This window comes from Leuciscus leuciscus (assembly GCF_965113295.1).
Source record: "Leuciscus leuciscus genome assembly, chromosome: 2".
In the NCBI taxonomy this organism is placed as follows: Eukaryota; Metazoa; Chordata; class Actinopteri; order Cypriniformes; family Leuciscidae; genus Leuciscus; species Leuciscus leuciscus.
Window position 1 is genome coordinate 46,515,729 of NC_138726.1, and position 17,423 is coordinate 46,533,151.

Sequence of the window (17,423 nt, forward strand, 5' to 3'; positions counted from 1 at the left end):
GTTTTACATTATTGCAAAATTAAGGATAATTTTTGGCTTCAATATCTCGAGGAAAAGAGGTTTTCCCCTAGCGTAAGATACTTACGCAAGTACTCGTTCCCTCTTCTAGAGAGAACCGAGGTTACGTTAGTAACAGAGTACGTTTTCTGCCTTTCTTTTTTAAAATCACAGACTAAAACCAGTTTTTATTACCATAAAACTACATTACCATTGTTTTGCGGTGTGTATTTTGATCTCAACACCTTCAACCTTTTTATTTATTTTTAATTCTCAGGTTAGGTAAAGAAGGTCGGGTCTGATTGCTGATGTCCTTTAAAGGTTCTAGGAGTAGAACCACAGTTCTTTGTGTCCATGAACACACACACACTTCTGTATATTGGGTGTCCAATTTCCCCCCTCCTTCTCATGGCACACATATACAGTCCATAATGAACAATTACTGTACATATCTTCCCATACAGTACGAGGCATTTCTTATTCTTATACAAACAAAAATAAATACCAATATTGTAAGCAATGCATTATATTCAACACATTGGCTAAATATGTGTAAGGAAGCAGAGGGTTATTGCATTTCCTTAATATTATACAAAAATATTCAAAAGTTTAGGGTCTTAAGTCTCTTACGCTCACGCAGGCTGCATTTATTAGATAAAAAATACAGTAGAAAGTAATATTGTGAAATATTATTACCATTTCAAATTGTTTTCTATTGTAATATATTTTAAAAAGTAATTTATTCCTGTGATGCAATGCTGAACTTTCAGCATATTACATCATTACACATTTCTAATATGCTAAATTGCTAAATTGCTGCTCAAGAAACATTTCTTATTATTATCATCAGTTGTGCTCCTTAAAGTCAGGGTTCGAAATGACTTCTCTTGGGGGGTCCCCTAAAATTTAATTATTAAATTATAAAAAATTCTGAAGACTACCTTGCTACACTATATACTGTAGGCAAAATTATATGGACCAATGTTGAAGGTGGGATAATGGTCTTGGGATGTTTTTCATGGTTTGGGCTAGGCCCAGTATTGTAGTGGTGTCTGGAGAAGTGGCTATAATCTAACAGGTAAACCTCTAACTCTGGAGCAACAAAGTTACAAGTTCTTTTTCCTCTTTTTCTCTCCATGATGCAGGATTCTAAATTAAGAAAAATAATATTAGCTTCCTAGATAGCTTACCAAGCTCTCGTATATAGCCTACTCATTCATGCTCAAATCACATTCACTTGACTGGACAAGTAGGTTGTTATGCTAGCTTTGAATAACTAATCTAGCTGCTAGGTCTGCTATTGAAGCTTGTTTCCGCCACAGAATAAAACATTTTATTAAAAGATAATTGCGACTTTTTATCTCACAATTGCGAGTTTACATCTCGCAATTTTGACTTTATTTCTCAGAATTGAGAGATATAAAGTCAGAATTGCGAGATATAAAGTCAGAATTGCGTCTTATAAAGTCAGAATTGCAAGATATAAAGTCAGAATTCTGACTTTTTTTCTCGCAATTGCGACATTAGGCTAGATCACGCAATTCTGACTTTAAACACATAATTGCGAGTTTATATTGCGAGACATCTTTTCTCAGACTTGTGAGATATAAACTAACAATTTTGAGATAAAGTCCAATTCTAAGGAAAAAAAAGACGGACTTTTTTTAAAACCCTTTTTTACCTATAGTTTATATCTCACAATTCTGACTTTATAACATGCAACTGCGACTTTATATCATGCAATTCTGACTTAATATCTCCCAATTGCGTATTATAAAGTCAGAATTGCAGGATATAAACATGCAATTCTAAGAAAAAAAGTCAGAATTTCAAGTATATTTCTCGCAATTGTGAGTTTATATCTCATAATTCTGACTTTATAACATGCAATTTTGCGACTTTATATCATGCAATTCTGACTTTATAACCTGCAATTCTGACTTTATATCATGTAATTCTGAGATAAAAAGTCAGAATTGTGAGATTTAAAAGTTGCAATTACCTTTTTTATTTTTCACTCTGTTACTCTGTGATGGAAACAAGCTTCCGTAGCTGGAAGATCATTTGGCTTCACACATACAGCTAGCAAGCAAGAAACGTTGACAAACGTAGGCCTACTCTTCTAATCATTACACTGGGTATGTAGTTAATGCAACTTTTGATATAGGAACTCGAACTCCTAATATTTTACTAGAAGCAATTATGGAGATATAAACATAATCGAAGCACTTAAAGGATTTTCATTCAGGATTTCACTCTTTGTGAGGTTTCGTTTTGCCACGTTCAGCTACAGTGCGTGTCTGCGGGAGCACCACAACAACAGTCTTGGCTAATAGCTGCCCTGATTGCTGCCTCGCGCTAGGAAATAAATTAATTACTGTTATAAATATAAAACGTCACTAAAGACCTATAATTTTCACAATCATTTTTAATGTTAAAATATATTTGTCAGGGACCCCCCAAAATCCAAAAATAAATTATTATGGGGGGTCCCTGATGACTATTTCTAAAGCATGCCTTGTCAAATCCAAATGACTTGAGCTTGCCTTTTTGCAGCTTTTCAAAAGACCATTTTAATTTGATTGTTACACCCACACAGACAACTAGAGCAGATTTACAGGCCAAAATATGTTTTAACGTTAAAAACACATCAGTCTACCATCAGAAATACCTGCTTATCAGCAGCATCACAGACAGTAAACACATGCAATTGTAGTGTTTTGAATAAGAGGTCTATGGCACGTCGATATCATGTTTCTACTGTTTTGAAAGCACATAATTAATGTGTGCAGTGTATTTCACACATTGAATCTCAAGGGGAAAACTGAGAAGCAAGTGTGAAAAAAGCTGTGATGTTTAATATCTCTCTTTTCTTTTAGTACTGTATTGTGTGTCTATGTAAGACGTATCAAGGGTTTCAATAGAAGCATGTTTTTAGTGCACGCAGGTCAGAAAAGCCGACACAGTCTTATGCTAAGCCAAGCCGGATACTGGACCATTGCTCAAATTTAGGTTTATTCATTTGAAAAAAAAAAACACCCTAATCCTCAGTATTAAACTTTGGCGATTAACTCATCGTGCATCATTTCTGCTCCAGACTGATAAATAAAATCATGCAATTTACATTTATGCATTTGGCAGATGCTTTTATCCAAAGCAACTTACATTGCATTCAAGACAAGTTACACATTTTTTCAGTTCATGCATTCCCTGGGAATCAAACCCTTGATGACTTCTCGCTTTCTACTGTGTGAGCTAAAGGAACTTGTTGAGAAGAACGTGTTATATTTTGAAGCATTCAAATTTTTTTTTTTTTGTTGCTGGTTTACAATAAAGCACCACACTGCCAACCACCCACAACAACCTAGCATAGCATCACAGTGGTGAGTTTTACTCACAACCCCAGTTTGCTGCACATCAATTTCCTTGTAATGAGTGAAATTACCTTGTAATTTGATTTTATGAGTGTTTGCTAAAAGACAATTTACTTACAATGTGTAACTAAAATGATCAACTGTGCTACTGGTATTGCATTTCGATTTAGAACATTTTATATGAGCAGCAACTAAAAAAAATAAAAAATAAATATTTTGAATTGATTAAAAGAGTTTGGCATTAGCATGTTGCTTTTCAGTATTTCATGAATTCTACGTTTGTTTGTTTGTTTGTTTGCCTGCTTCTTTGGCTATTTTCATGCCGAAAACCATATTTGAGTAATTAAAAACCATTTATGTAAACCATTTATGTAAAAAAAAAAACAGTTTTTACATAAACTAATAAACGTACTGCGATGCTTATTTCATAAATAAATGAAACGGGTAAGAAACAAATTTCTGCAAAAAAAAAAAAAAAACATGGCATCGTTTATTATGAACTATTAGCAGTTTTATTTTATTTTGTTTAAATAATCATATTTTCACATGAACACAAATCTACCCATTGTGAAATCAATTACATTAATTCAGCTAAAAAGTATGAACATGGTTAAATTATGGCTAGCTGTGGAACAAGCAATATTCAATTAGTTTAAATGTATGATATTTAAAAAAGATGGATTTATTGATGATAAACATATTAACCTGGTTATTTTGTATTTAAAACACATCCAGCTTATTAGCGGTTTCATTTATGTATGACTGACAAATATACATTGCATTAAGTTTATTAGATGGTTTATGTTAAAACTGTGAAATCCAAATGTATGGACATTTTATTCAAATACACAAATCTTAAATGTATCCCTAAATACTGTTTTGAGTGTAGTAGCTTCCAAAGCACAACATATGCTGGTCCTTCAGCTGTTGAACTTCACAATATACCAGCTTCCCTTCAGTGTTTATGTAATTTTTCAGTAAAACATAAAAGCACAAAGTGAGAAAATGATCAAACTCACCCCATCCGGTCCCTCTCCGCTGTTATTCTCGCAGGAAACACGGATTAGCTCGCGTGCCCTCTGGTCCTCTCCATCAGTATAGGCCTCTTGGATGTTCTTCAGAGTGGGCGACTGACTCAAGGAATGGTTGCCAACCGCTGACTGCTTGGCTCCCATCTCCGGAATGCCTGCGATTGGGGCATAGCCACCACAAACAAACCGTATACTCAGTAAAAGAGAAGGAATCTTAGCACACGCTCATGCTAAAGCAAAGATGACGCGATGGGAAATGAGCCCCAGATACAGGAGGAGAGGGAGCATCCGGGAATCAGGTCAGCCTCATAAAGAATTCACATGCCTTTCCCCCCAGACTGGTGAGGGTGTATTTGCGGAGCCATGCTTTTCCACGTTCACCTTTGATGTAAAGAGCACCTACTCTAGGCGAGAGTGAGATCGGGAAGAAGATAGTGATGCTCACGAGTACATAAGCATATTAAACGCATACATGCAGCTCTAATAGCAAACAACAAAAGCAACAGTCTGGACACAAAACACACTTAAAGTGAAAAAGGCATGTATATTGGTAGTTTGCATGAAATATTTTTGGAAAGTTAACATGCTCTCTGGTGTGACATGCTAAACTCTATCTAAAGCTTTTTAAATGGCATTTTGATCATTCTTTTGTAATTATTATGCATGTAGGTTTGCCATCTTGGACTGTTTTACAAACTAAATGAAATATTTTTACTTTGAACAATCAATTTATCACACTACAAGATCATTTAAAATGAACTAGATAGATAGAATGACAGACATAACATTTGAATTATAGAACAATAGACAGGCAGATAGACAGAATGACAGAGAGCCAGACAAATAGAACGATAGACAAAACGTTTGAATGATAGAACGATAGACAGGCAGAGAGACAAAACGACGGACAGGCAGAGAGACAAGCAGATAGAGTGACCGATGGACAGAACGATAGACAGTCAGAGAGACAGAACGACGGACAGTCAGATAGACAGAACGACGGACAGGCAGAGAGACAGAACGACGGACAGGCAGAGAGACAGAACGACGGACAGGCAGAGAGACAGAATGAAGGACCGAACGATAGACAGGCAGATAGACAGAATGACGGACAGAACGACGGACAGGCAGAGAGACAGAACGACGGACAGGCAGAGAGACAGAACGACGGACAGGCAGAGAGACAGAACGACGGACAGGCAGAGAGACAGAACGACGGACAGGCAGAGAGACAGAACGACGGACAGGCAGAGAGACAGAACGACGGACAGGCAGAGAGACAGAACGACGGACAGGCAGATAGACAGAATGACGGACAGAACGATAGACAGGCAGATAGACAGAATGACGGACAGAACGACAGACAGTCAGATAGACAGAACGACGGACAGGCAGAGAGACAGAACGACGGACAGGCAGAGAGACAGAACGACGGACAGGCAGAGAGACAGAACGACGGACAGGCAGAGAGACAGAACGACGGACAGGCAGAGAGACAGAACGACGGACAGGCAGAGAGACAGGCAGATAGACAGAATGACGGACAGAACGACGGACAGTCAGATAGACAGAACGACGGACAGGCAGAGAGACAGAACGACGGACAGGCAGAGAGACAGAACGACGGACAGGCAGAGAGACAGAACGACGGACAGGCAGAGAGACAGAACGACGGACAGGCAGAGAGACAGAACGACGGACAGGCAGAGAGACAGAACGACAGACAGGCAGATAGACAGAATGACGGACAGAACGATAGACAGGTAGATAGACAGAATGACGGACAGAACGATAGACAGGCAGAGAGACAGAACGATAGACAGGCAGATAGACAGAATGACGGACAGAACGATAGACAGGTAGATAGACAGAATGACGGACAGAACGATAGACAGGTAGATAGACAGAATGACGGACAGAACGATAGACAGGTAGATAGACAGAATGACGGACAGAACGACGGACAGGCAGAGAGACAGAACGACGGACAGGCAGAGAGACAGAACGACGGACAGGCAGAGAGACAGAACGACGGACAGGCAGAGAGACAGAACGACGGACAGGCAGAGAGACAGAACGACGGACAGGCAGAGAGACAGAACGACGGACAGGCAGAGAGACAGAACGACGGACAGGCAGAGAGACAGAACGACGGACAGGCAGATAGACAGAATGACGGACAGAACGATAGACAGGCAGATAGACAGAATGACGGACAGAACGACGGACAGTCAGATAGACAGAACGACGGACAGGCAGAGAGACAGAACGACGGACAGGCAGAGAGACAGAACGACGGACAGGCAGAGAGACAGAACGACGGACAGGCAGAGAGACAGAACGACGGACAGGCAGAGAGACAGAACGACGGACAGGCAGAGAGACAGAACGACGGACAGGCAGAGAGACAGAACGACGGACAGGCAGAGAGACAGAACGACGGACAGGCAGAGAGACAGGCAGATAGACAGAATGACGGACAGAACGACGGACAGTCAGATAGACAGAACGACGGACAGGCAGAGAGACAGAACGACGGACAGGCAGAGAGACAGAACGACGGACAGGCAGAGAGACAGAACGACGGACAGGCAGAGAGACAGAACGACGGACAGGCAGAGAGACAGAACGATAGACAGGCAGATAGACAGAATGACGGACAGAACGATAGACAGGTAGATAGACAGAATGACGGACAGAACGATAGACAGGCAGAGAGACAGAACGATAGACAGGCAGATAGACAGAATGACGGACAGAACGATAGACAGGTAGATAGACAGAATGACGGACAGAACGATAGACAGGTAGATAGACAGAATGACGGACAGAACGATAGACAGGTAGATAGACAGAATGACGGACAGAACGATAGACAGGCAGATAGACAGAATGACGGACAGAACGACGGACAGGCAGAGAGACAGAACGACGGACAGGCAGAGAGACAGAATGACGGACAGAACGATAGACAGGCAGATAGACAGAATGATGGACAGAACGATAGACAGGCAGATAGACAGAATGACGGACAGAACGACGGACAGGCAGAGAGACAGAACGACGGACAGGCAGAGAGACAGAACGACGGACAGGCAGAGAGACAGAACGACGGACAGGCAGAGAGACAGAATGACGGACAGAACGACGGACAGGCAGAGAGACAGAACGACGGACAGGCAGAGAGACAGAACGACGGACAGGCAGAGAGACAGAACGACGGACAGGCAGAGAGACAGAATGACGGACAGAACGATAGACAGGCAGATAGACAGAATGACGGACAGAACGATAGACAGGCAGATAGACAGAACGACGGACAGGCAGATAGACAGAACGACGGACAGGCAGAGAGACAGAACGACGGACAGGCAGATAGACAGAACGACGGACAGAACGATAGACAGGCAGATAGACAGAATGACGGACAGAACGACGGACAGGCAGAGAGACAGAACGACGGACAGGCAGAGAGACAGAACAACGGACAGGCAGAGAGACAGAACGACGGACAGAACGATGGACAGTCAGATAGACAGAACGATAGACAGAACCGTTAGACAGAACGATAGACATATTTTTATTGGGGTAAACTACTCCTTTAATAATCTATTTTAATATCTCTGGGTAGATCATCAGCTAGACAGTTAATGAGAGTTTTATGATATCAATCCAAGAGGCCAGTGAAGCTCAAATCAATCACTCCCTCCTATTATTCACATTAATCCATCGAGGCCTTTAACATTTATCTGGTGAATGTGGCCAGCGGCAGACGCTGCTCCATTAACATCAGGTCTGCTTTGATGTAAAGGAGCCGGACCTGCGGGTAAGTGCCGGTATGGCTGTGTGCTTTAATAGAAGATGCTCATATGAATAATTGAGAACATTTTTCTGATGATGATAGGCCAGAGAAGGCCTGAGGGAGGGTAACCATTAGAACAAATCCAGCCTGCATCAATACGGTCTCAGCTCATGTATCGCCCAGACCAAATCAACCTGGAGGAGAAACCAAAGCCAAGACAATAGATTTGTTCTGAAACCAGCAAGCTGACAACCTAGACAGATTTTAAGGTATTTAAGATGCTCCTAATGTGAAGGAAAGATGAGCATGAACATAGTTCAACTTGTTGCAACACCAAATTCGCTTGTGTCACCTTAAATTAATGACTGTAAATGAAAATTAGTAACTTCACAAAAATGAAAACACATCACAAAAAGCCCAGCGAAAAAGTTAATCGAAGATTGCAGACCAAGTGGGAAAATTGTAGACTAAGAATACACTTAGGAATATTTCAATACTGATTTTTATAATAAATTCAATAATTTTTTTTGTAAGTTTATGTTTTTATCTAATATTTTTATACTTTATTTTATTTTGACCAAAATCTTTTTTTATATCTATAGTTAATAACAACACAGCGACAGACATACAGATGGATAGACAGATAGAATGATAGATAAACAGACAGACAATGATAGAGCAATAGACAGAATGATAGAATGATAAATAAAGTGATAGATAGAATGACAGACAGAACATTTGAATGATATAACGATAGACACAGATAGACAGATATATCGACAGAACGATAAACAGAATGATCGAATGATATAACGACAGACAGATAGACAGACAGAATGATCAAATAATAAACCGATAGAACAATAGATGTGTGTAAAAGATACAAATTATCTTAAAGGTATAGCGGAGGATCTTTCCAAATTTTAGATAAGACCCGCCCTCTCCACTTTTTGAAAAGTTTGATTGATTCACCAGAATGATTGACAATTAGGAGGACCAATAGTTTAGACTACCCACCAGGAAGTAAAACATCCTCCGCTATACCTTTAACTGATCTATGTGTGTAAACATAAAAATTAAGAGAGCTCACTGTCAACATTGGGCTGAGCAAAAGGTTGAATATTCACAATATAGTTGTAATGATTTTGCTGGCTATATGAAATCAAACAATGTTTTAATAGCACCTCCAATTAAAATTTCAGCAAAAAAAAAAAAAAAAGTGTTAGAATTGGTGAGTTTGACTCTTTACAATGCAATTCATTTCAAACTGTCAGTTTCAATGAATCGATTTAAAAACTGACGCAATTATTCCTGTATCACCCTGAAATGTTACTGAAAGTCTCAACATGGCATGTTTAATGTTTTAAAATGTTTTATACAACAATATGCTGTATTTTGGTAAATATTGCATGCATATAAATGAACATTATCTTTGTGCTTATTTAGAAGAAAAAAAAGTGGGAAAAAAATGTATTAAATATTTTGAATCTACTAATCTACAATGGCTTCTCTCAATAATATATATGTGTAATATTATATATTAATGATATATTATAATATAATATAAATACTGTATACACTTTATACAAATACACAAATATCAAGATATGTTAAATGTATCATTTCAAACCCTTAAAAATATCAATATTCAACTCTAGATATGATAATGCAAACCTCTTAAATTTGAAATAATATGTATTGTGGAAAGAACTATACAAATAAATTAATTGAATAAAATTTCAGCTCTTGAAAAGACACTTAAAGGGAAAATGAAAATGGAAAATGGAAAATTCTGTCCTCAATTATGAACCCTCATGTCGACTTTTGTTCATCTTCAGAACACAAATGAAGCTCTTTTTGATGAAATCTGAGAGTTTTCTGTCCCTCCATTGACAGCTATGCAACTACCACTTTCAAGCCCCAGAAAGGCAGTTAAGTCATCATAATTTATCCATGTGACTCAAGTGGAACTTCATTTGTGTTCCTAAGATGAATGAAAGTCTTGCGGGTTTGGAACGACATGAGGATGAGTAATTAATGACAGAACCCCAAACAGCCATTTACATATAAATGAAGTGTTAACACTTACTCAACATCTGCTGATTAGATCAAAGGTCTCTAAATTAAACTTTTTTTCATTACTTTCAACATATTCTATTATCACTTCATCCCCTTAAAGTACAGAAAACGTTTAAATCTTGCTTCCACTAAGTATAAGACAACCAGCTTCTACTAAGACGAGCACAATCTATCAAGACCACTCAAACCATGTGACAAATCAGACAATGAAAAGAAAGTCTGAGGATGATAACAAAGACAAAGAAAAAAAAAAAAAGTATAAAGAGTAAATGAAAGGTTCACCACACTATCACTTTCTCCTTAAACCCAATTCCCACTATGAACACTGACCTGAAACGCAGGAAAGAACCAAGACATCCACAATCCAAACACGCTGAGCGCTCTGTCAGCTACACATACCTTATCATTCTGCACGGATCTATCCGGCAATCATCTCATTACTGTGCGTCACAAATCCACAAGCTTGAAGTACGTCCAGCACCTGGAGCTTAAACCTGACTATAGAGCAGAAAGATGCTTCACAGAATGAGAATCCCATCTCCTCCCTTCATGCTGTCTTTAATGGCAAGGTTATCTTACACTGCAAACACATTAAAGAGTGAAACCCAACCCACCCTGGCCTGCTGCTGTGTCTCTGTCCCTCCCAAGAGGACCTCAGATTGCGTTTGCAGCTAGCTCAAGCCGTGCTAAGCCAGATTAGCACATTGGCTTCTTTCTGCAGCATGTGTTACCATCCCACAAGACCAGCGCTGCTCAGACGACACACTCAAACACACACAGATATGTGACGGGACTCAGACCTATGAGCCACGCTGCTCTAACACACACCGATGGATGCATGCAAAGTCACTGTTGCTAATGGCAACGGTGTTGCTGATGCTGAGCCGGCAAGGAAAAGGAAACCCAACACCTATGGGATGAGATTTCACCTCTGGGGGGATATTGACTGTTTTTCACGGGATGCTTACTTCATCTGTTTTCTGGCAGAATGCAACGCAGTGCAACCCAGAAATGATATACAGTTGGTTGTGAAAGCATTCGCAGTCCTTCAATTTATTTTTCACATTTTATGTTGCTGCATTATGTTAAACTACTTTAAATTACTTTTTTTTTTTCATCAATCTACAGGTGAAACTCGAAAAATTTGAATATCGTGCAAAAGTTCATGTATTTCAGTAATTCAACTTAAAAGGTGTAACTAATATATTATATATAGACTCATTACCTGCAAAGTGAGATATTTCAAGCATTTATTTGTTATAATTTTGATGATTATGGCTTACAGCTTATGGAAATGTTCTAAATTTCAGAGATTTTGAATTTAGGGTTTGCATAAGCTGTAAGCCATAATCATCTAAATTATAACAAATTAAGGCTTGAAATATCTCACTTTGTATGTAATGAGTCTATATAATATATTAGTTTCACCTTTTAAGTTGAATTACTGAAATACATGAACTTTTGCACGATATTCAAATTTTTCGGGTTTCACCTGTACACTCCATACACCATAATAACAAAGCAAAAAACAGATTTGTGACAACTTGGCCAATTTTTTAACAATCTATTGTTATATAATACCCTACTTATTTCAGTTTTTCATTTTTAATAAATTTGCAAAGTTGTCACAAATCTTTTTTTTTTTTTTTGCTTTGTCATTATGGTGTATGAAGTATAGACTGATGTGGAAAAAAAAACACAAGACCTTTAACATAAGGAAGCAACTTTTGCAAGACACTGTATATTACAACTATAGGGATGGCCAAAGATGAATATAGTTCATTGGACTGCTAAATGAATGTTACATTTTTAATTGGCTGAATACCAGTCAAAAGTTGAGGCACATGTGACTACATTTGTTTATTTATTTTTATTTTATTAGTTTATTTGTCAGGGACAATGTACAAAATACATTAATCTTATGAAAAGATGTTTTGTACCAGAGTTAGCAAAAGCTATTTTCCATCTGCAGTCCCCGGGCAGGTGCACACAATATTAAAACATTACATTAAAAATAACTAGTAGCACTAACAAATAAATGCAATATTAGTTAAACAATGATCATTAAAAACTAATCAGATGTTTAAATGAAAAACTAATCAAAAAACCATCACAGCCTAAAATATATACAACATAGTCAAAAACATTTACTTCAATATTACGTTTGTGAACTTTAAGTGTGCTGATGCTGACACAGCTGGTTATCGAGGATGTATTTCTTTAAGTTTCGAGAGAAATTATCCAGATCTACAGACAACTTTAGATTGTCTGGGAGTTGATCCATTGTTTAATGGTTTTGTATGAGAAGGCTGTCTGTGCAAAGGCAGAGGATCTTTTCGGGATAGCACAATTTCTGTTTGTCACAATTTTCGGATGTTCGGTTCGTTTGTTCAGAATAAAGTTTTATGATTTTTTTTCATTGAGGGTGGAGCAATATTATTAACAATTTTGAAAACGGTTCTTAAATTTGTATATGTAAATGTAAATGTAAAAAACATTTTCATCAAAAGATTAAATATTTAAAATAAGGGTTGAAGACATTTTTGTCCCTGCTCTGGGAGAAATATCTGTTACTGTAACATCAACTATAATGTTTTTTGTGTGATTCATACATTTAGTCAGTCAAGCTAGCCCAGGCTAAGCAGCCAAAACTAATAAAAATATGTGCAATATATACAGTATTTTATTAATCAATGTCAAATGTTTGGCCCTACTCATTCTTTATTATGACTATTTTCCACATTCACCATAAAGAAATATCCTATTATATTATTTATTTATTTATCATTGTGTCATTAGAGAAGAGATGTCAGTGCAAGAGGGAAGGGAAGTTATTTCTCTCTATATGAATCTGTGGTCAACCCAATATTAATCAGTATCCAGATTTGACAAAAGAGTGAGAGCTGAAAGCACATATTGAATAATGCAAATGAAATGCAAGCATACAGCCCAACCCCACAATCAAACTTGAGTATATGTGAGAGGAAATGACGTGCAATGCTATAAACACCTATCTGAAGAAAAGCCGGGTTTCAGTTCATATTTCTAAATATACTGTTCAGACTGTTAAGTTCCTCGAACCAGAACTGCACTACTGGTTTTGTTTAAGGTTTCAGATGGGTGAAATGAACAACTAAAAAGGAACAAATCATACATGCTGCTTCTTACATGGTACACTAGGCCGAATTTACTTCACTCTTAGTATCACAATATCAATTTCTCACTTACATGACACAGTAAAGTCGCTGAACTGGTGTTTCACTCAGAGGGAAATATTAACCTTCATAGTGCTATGATTATACAAATTCACAAACTGCCACACTTCTGTTTATGCACTGTCTGACAATTTGTAAAACAATGAGGAAGTTTCTCTGACTTCAGTATGTCTTCACTGAGAAAAACGTCACTGTTTTTAAAGTTTATTTAGAGGATCTGCTATGAATCTCTGTCAAAGCAATGTTCCGGAGACGTTATAAAATGTAATATTTTTTTTGCAAGTAGATCACTGCCAGACCAAGTGCCAAATTTGCAGGGAAAACTACTAAATAATTAATTAAATAATTATCATAAGGTTTAAAGAAATAATATAAATAATGAATTAATGAATGAATTGATGAATAAATAAATGAATAAATGATTAAAATTAAAATGTAATAATTTATAATAATTAAAAAATAAAAATGTTATATTTAATACAATTTTAAAATAAATAATATACATCAAAACAAAATAAATGTAATATTTTATAATAATAATAATAACAAAATTAAATAAAAATAGACTTATTAATTATTTAAAAAATAATATATAAATAAACAAGGAAACAAACTTTACTGTGTCCCGTGAGAGTTTGAGATTAATTTCAGACACTGTTGAATGTAGAAAGGTTTTCTCACCATCTTGCTCCTCCATGATGCTGGTGATGCCCCCTGGATCTGCAGTCTCTCTGACGTTCCAGTACGACGACATAATTCAGGCTAAAAGCTGCCGTTTCATTTTGAGGATGTCATCATTGATTGAAGATACCCCTTGAGGAACAGATTGTGAGACATCCATCAATTTGCTTGTCTTAAATTCAGAGACACTTGTAGACAAGTGAAAAGGAACAATACAACATGTAGAGTGCAACAGAATATATCATTTCTAGAATATTCATTGCATTGTTGCAATACACTGATAGCAGAAAGAACAACATAAACAACTAATAATAAAAAATAAAATAAAACTCTTTTATACACATTACTGGTGTTATTCATAGGTGCAGGTTGTTTAAAAACAAAAAAAAGTGTCTTTGTGAACCCTTACTTTTGAAGTCCAATTCCGTTTCCTTTGGAAATGTCCATATATGAAAGTAAAGTGAAGTTATACAATGATTTGAATATGAAAATACAGCAACAATACCAGTGGCATCTGACACATTTTCATTTAGTTCCTCATAAAAATGCCAATGCCAACCATCTTTTTATAGATGTCCAATCTAAAGTAAGTCTGCTGGCATCTTGCTTTCAATTTTAAGAGCTAACTTAGACGTCAGCTGATCAAAATACCAACTGTCCAATCTAACAATTATACTACAAGTCTACAATCCACCACAAGAAACTGATGTATCCAGCAAAACCCTTTTTCCAGAGCTGGTGTGTTGTGCCAGCTACTGACGTGACTCATTTTTCCTTGGCTTGAGGTCATTGGTCATTTGGTTACAAACAAAACAAGCTTTCTTTGGCGAGTTACAGTAGGCTACATTGAATTTTAATGAGTGACCTCTGAAATGCTGGTACGGCCAGACACATTTTGACTCGCATTTTGCAATTAAATGTTTTGAAAGAAAGTATGAATCCCATATGCAACGTCACGGAATGTCAAACACTTTAAAAAACCATGGTAAACATTTAGTACCATATCAAAGTAGCCTACTGTTAAATGTTCCATCACCAATGAACCATGGTACTAGTAGGCTACTTTATTGCGTAAGCGTACTGCATGTACGTACCCCAGATATGAACGTTTACAACTTCTTTTTAATCAAGTAGGAGAGACTGGGGCTCCCCAATTTGTTGAATAAATGTTACAGTTTACAATATCCCACATACACAACCTCCTCACCTGCACTGCAAACGCTGCACGCGCACGACGCGCGAATTAATGCAAGCGTTCCAAACCAAACTAACTAAACGTGTTACGTTGCGTCGCGACGGAGACAGTGTAGATGAGGAATACACATGTGGTGTCTAGTCAACAACATTATAAGATAGTTTGGTGTACTTACCACACACTTGAATACATGATGTATCCCGTAAAACCACGGAATAAAGCGGGGCTCCTCAGATGCTTTCGATTTGGATCCGTTTCGTAGACGCTCAAGGATCAAACTAGATTTCTACTTCCTGATCGGGGACAATCTTTCCTGAGGAGTTGAGAGTCTGCTTCTCATTGCACAGCACACACACACACACACACACACACACACACACACGCTCGCGCTTGTTTTCAAACCTGCTGGGGACTTTCCATAGACTATTGCTTGAGTCCATTATATTTCTGTATCGTAAATGTCCCTCACAAATTTTACATTTCCAACAAGACTTTAATAACTATGATGACACAGGTGTATTTTGTTGGCTGTCCATTTATAGGGTGACATCAGAGTTTATTGGGACACTGCCATTGAGATTACTGTGCCAATCAACCTGAATTCACGGTTTCTGTTATGAAACCTGTTTACATGATCATTAGCGAAACTTGATTTGCCAAGTTTATTTCATTCACTTCAAATGTCTTCACAAGTCAAGTTCCAGCATATTTCACTATATATAGCCAATGTGTGAGGACGTTTTAAGGAGTAGGCTATTATCAAACTACATTATCTATAGAATATGAAAGAGGACACATGATAGATTTCTGTTTCTGGCACTTTTATGTCAGAGAGGCTCATTCTATTAAAAGTAACATACATAAATAAATAAAAATATTTTAATCTATCTTAGAATGTTTTTACCATCTTTTCTTTTGCCGTTTTTGCAGAATTGTATTGCTTTTGTTTTTGGATTTATGTAAATATGCTGGTATCCAAATACAGATTTTATTTTTGGAATACCACTCATACATTTACTACCCGACACTAGATACATTGTGACAGCAATAGACCCTGTAAAAAAAGAAAAAAAGAAAAGATGGCCAGCCTTTCAGAAATGCCTTGAATTATTTTGTGCATTAGAGTTTTTACAGAATTTGCAATCATAAAATAAATTTAATTTAACTTAATATATCAACACTTCCTGTTTCTTGTAATAAAAAGGTTTAATTATTATGCATTGTCATCATTACAGCAAAAATGACAGGCCTTTTAATTATAGGGGGTTAAAAAAGTTGAGAGTCACTGTTTAATATCTTAACCAGATATTGTAAAAACATATTGTATGCAAATGCACAAGTTGCAAATGCGCTGTCCCTTTGTATACACTTAACTTTAGCCTACTTTTGTGAAAATTAACCTTAGTACTCAAGGAAGTGATCGAGTTACCCTCAAATGCTTGTGCCATTAAACCTAAATAACTAGGTACTTGTATAGAGTATATTTCGCACCACTTCAACAGATCAAAATGACAATAAACAGTTACTTCATATGAATTTTTTTTTATTGATTCACTGATCCAGATTCATTTTTTAAAATCAATAGCTATTTAATAAGTCAAAGTAAACAATATATTTTAAACATATACATTAAACAAAACAACGTCAATTCACCTGTCATATGATGTGTATGTACATTTACAAAAGGAAATCACTTTTAATTCTAATTATACATTAACATATGCAGGGCAACACACCATATACCATATACAGTGCTGAAAATGATTCATCATTTCAATTTGCATTCATCATCACAAAGTGAATGTTGTAACAGTTAAATAATTTTTGCAGTTGTGTTTGGTGTCAGAGAAACACAAATTATTTAAGACAGCTTTGAGGCGAATTGCAGGGCAATTTCGTAATTTCAATCCGAAAAAAATATTTTTAAACATAACAGACTATACTTGGTTGCATATTTTGTTATATATTACCAGGAGACCTTTAAAGTCACCATGAAATCAAAATCGACCATTCTTTGTTTTGATGAAATATTGCATTATTTATTATAAA

General features: G+C 36.9%; 1 protein-coding gene across 2 annotated transcripts in view; it reads right to left on the minus strand.

Moving 5' to 3' along the window:
- lrrk1 (leucine-rich repeat kinase 1) overlaps window positions 1-14,497 on the minus strand; it is a 98,864-nt gene extending 84,367 nt beyond the window's left edge. Inside the window, exons 1-2 of one of the 2 annotated variants that reach the window (XM_082154156.1) lie at window positions 14,180-14,497; window positions 4,391-4,557 (exon numbers count right to left, since the gene is read on the minus strand). In XM_082154156.1, the coding sequence (XP_082010282.1) occupies window positions 4,391-4,557; window positions 14,180-14,252 (240 nt within the window). In that variant the 5' untranslated portion in view covers window positions 14,253-14,497. The remainder of the gene's footprint in view (window positions 1-4,390; window positions 4,558-14,179) is intronic. The other variant, XM_082154157.1, reaches the window with a different exon arrangement.
- Window positions 14,498-17,423: the final 2,926 nt, after the last annotated feature.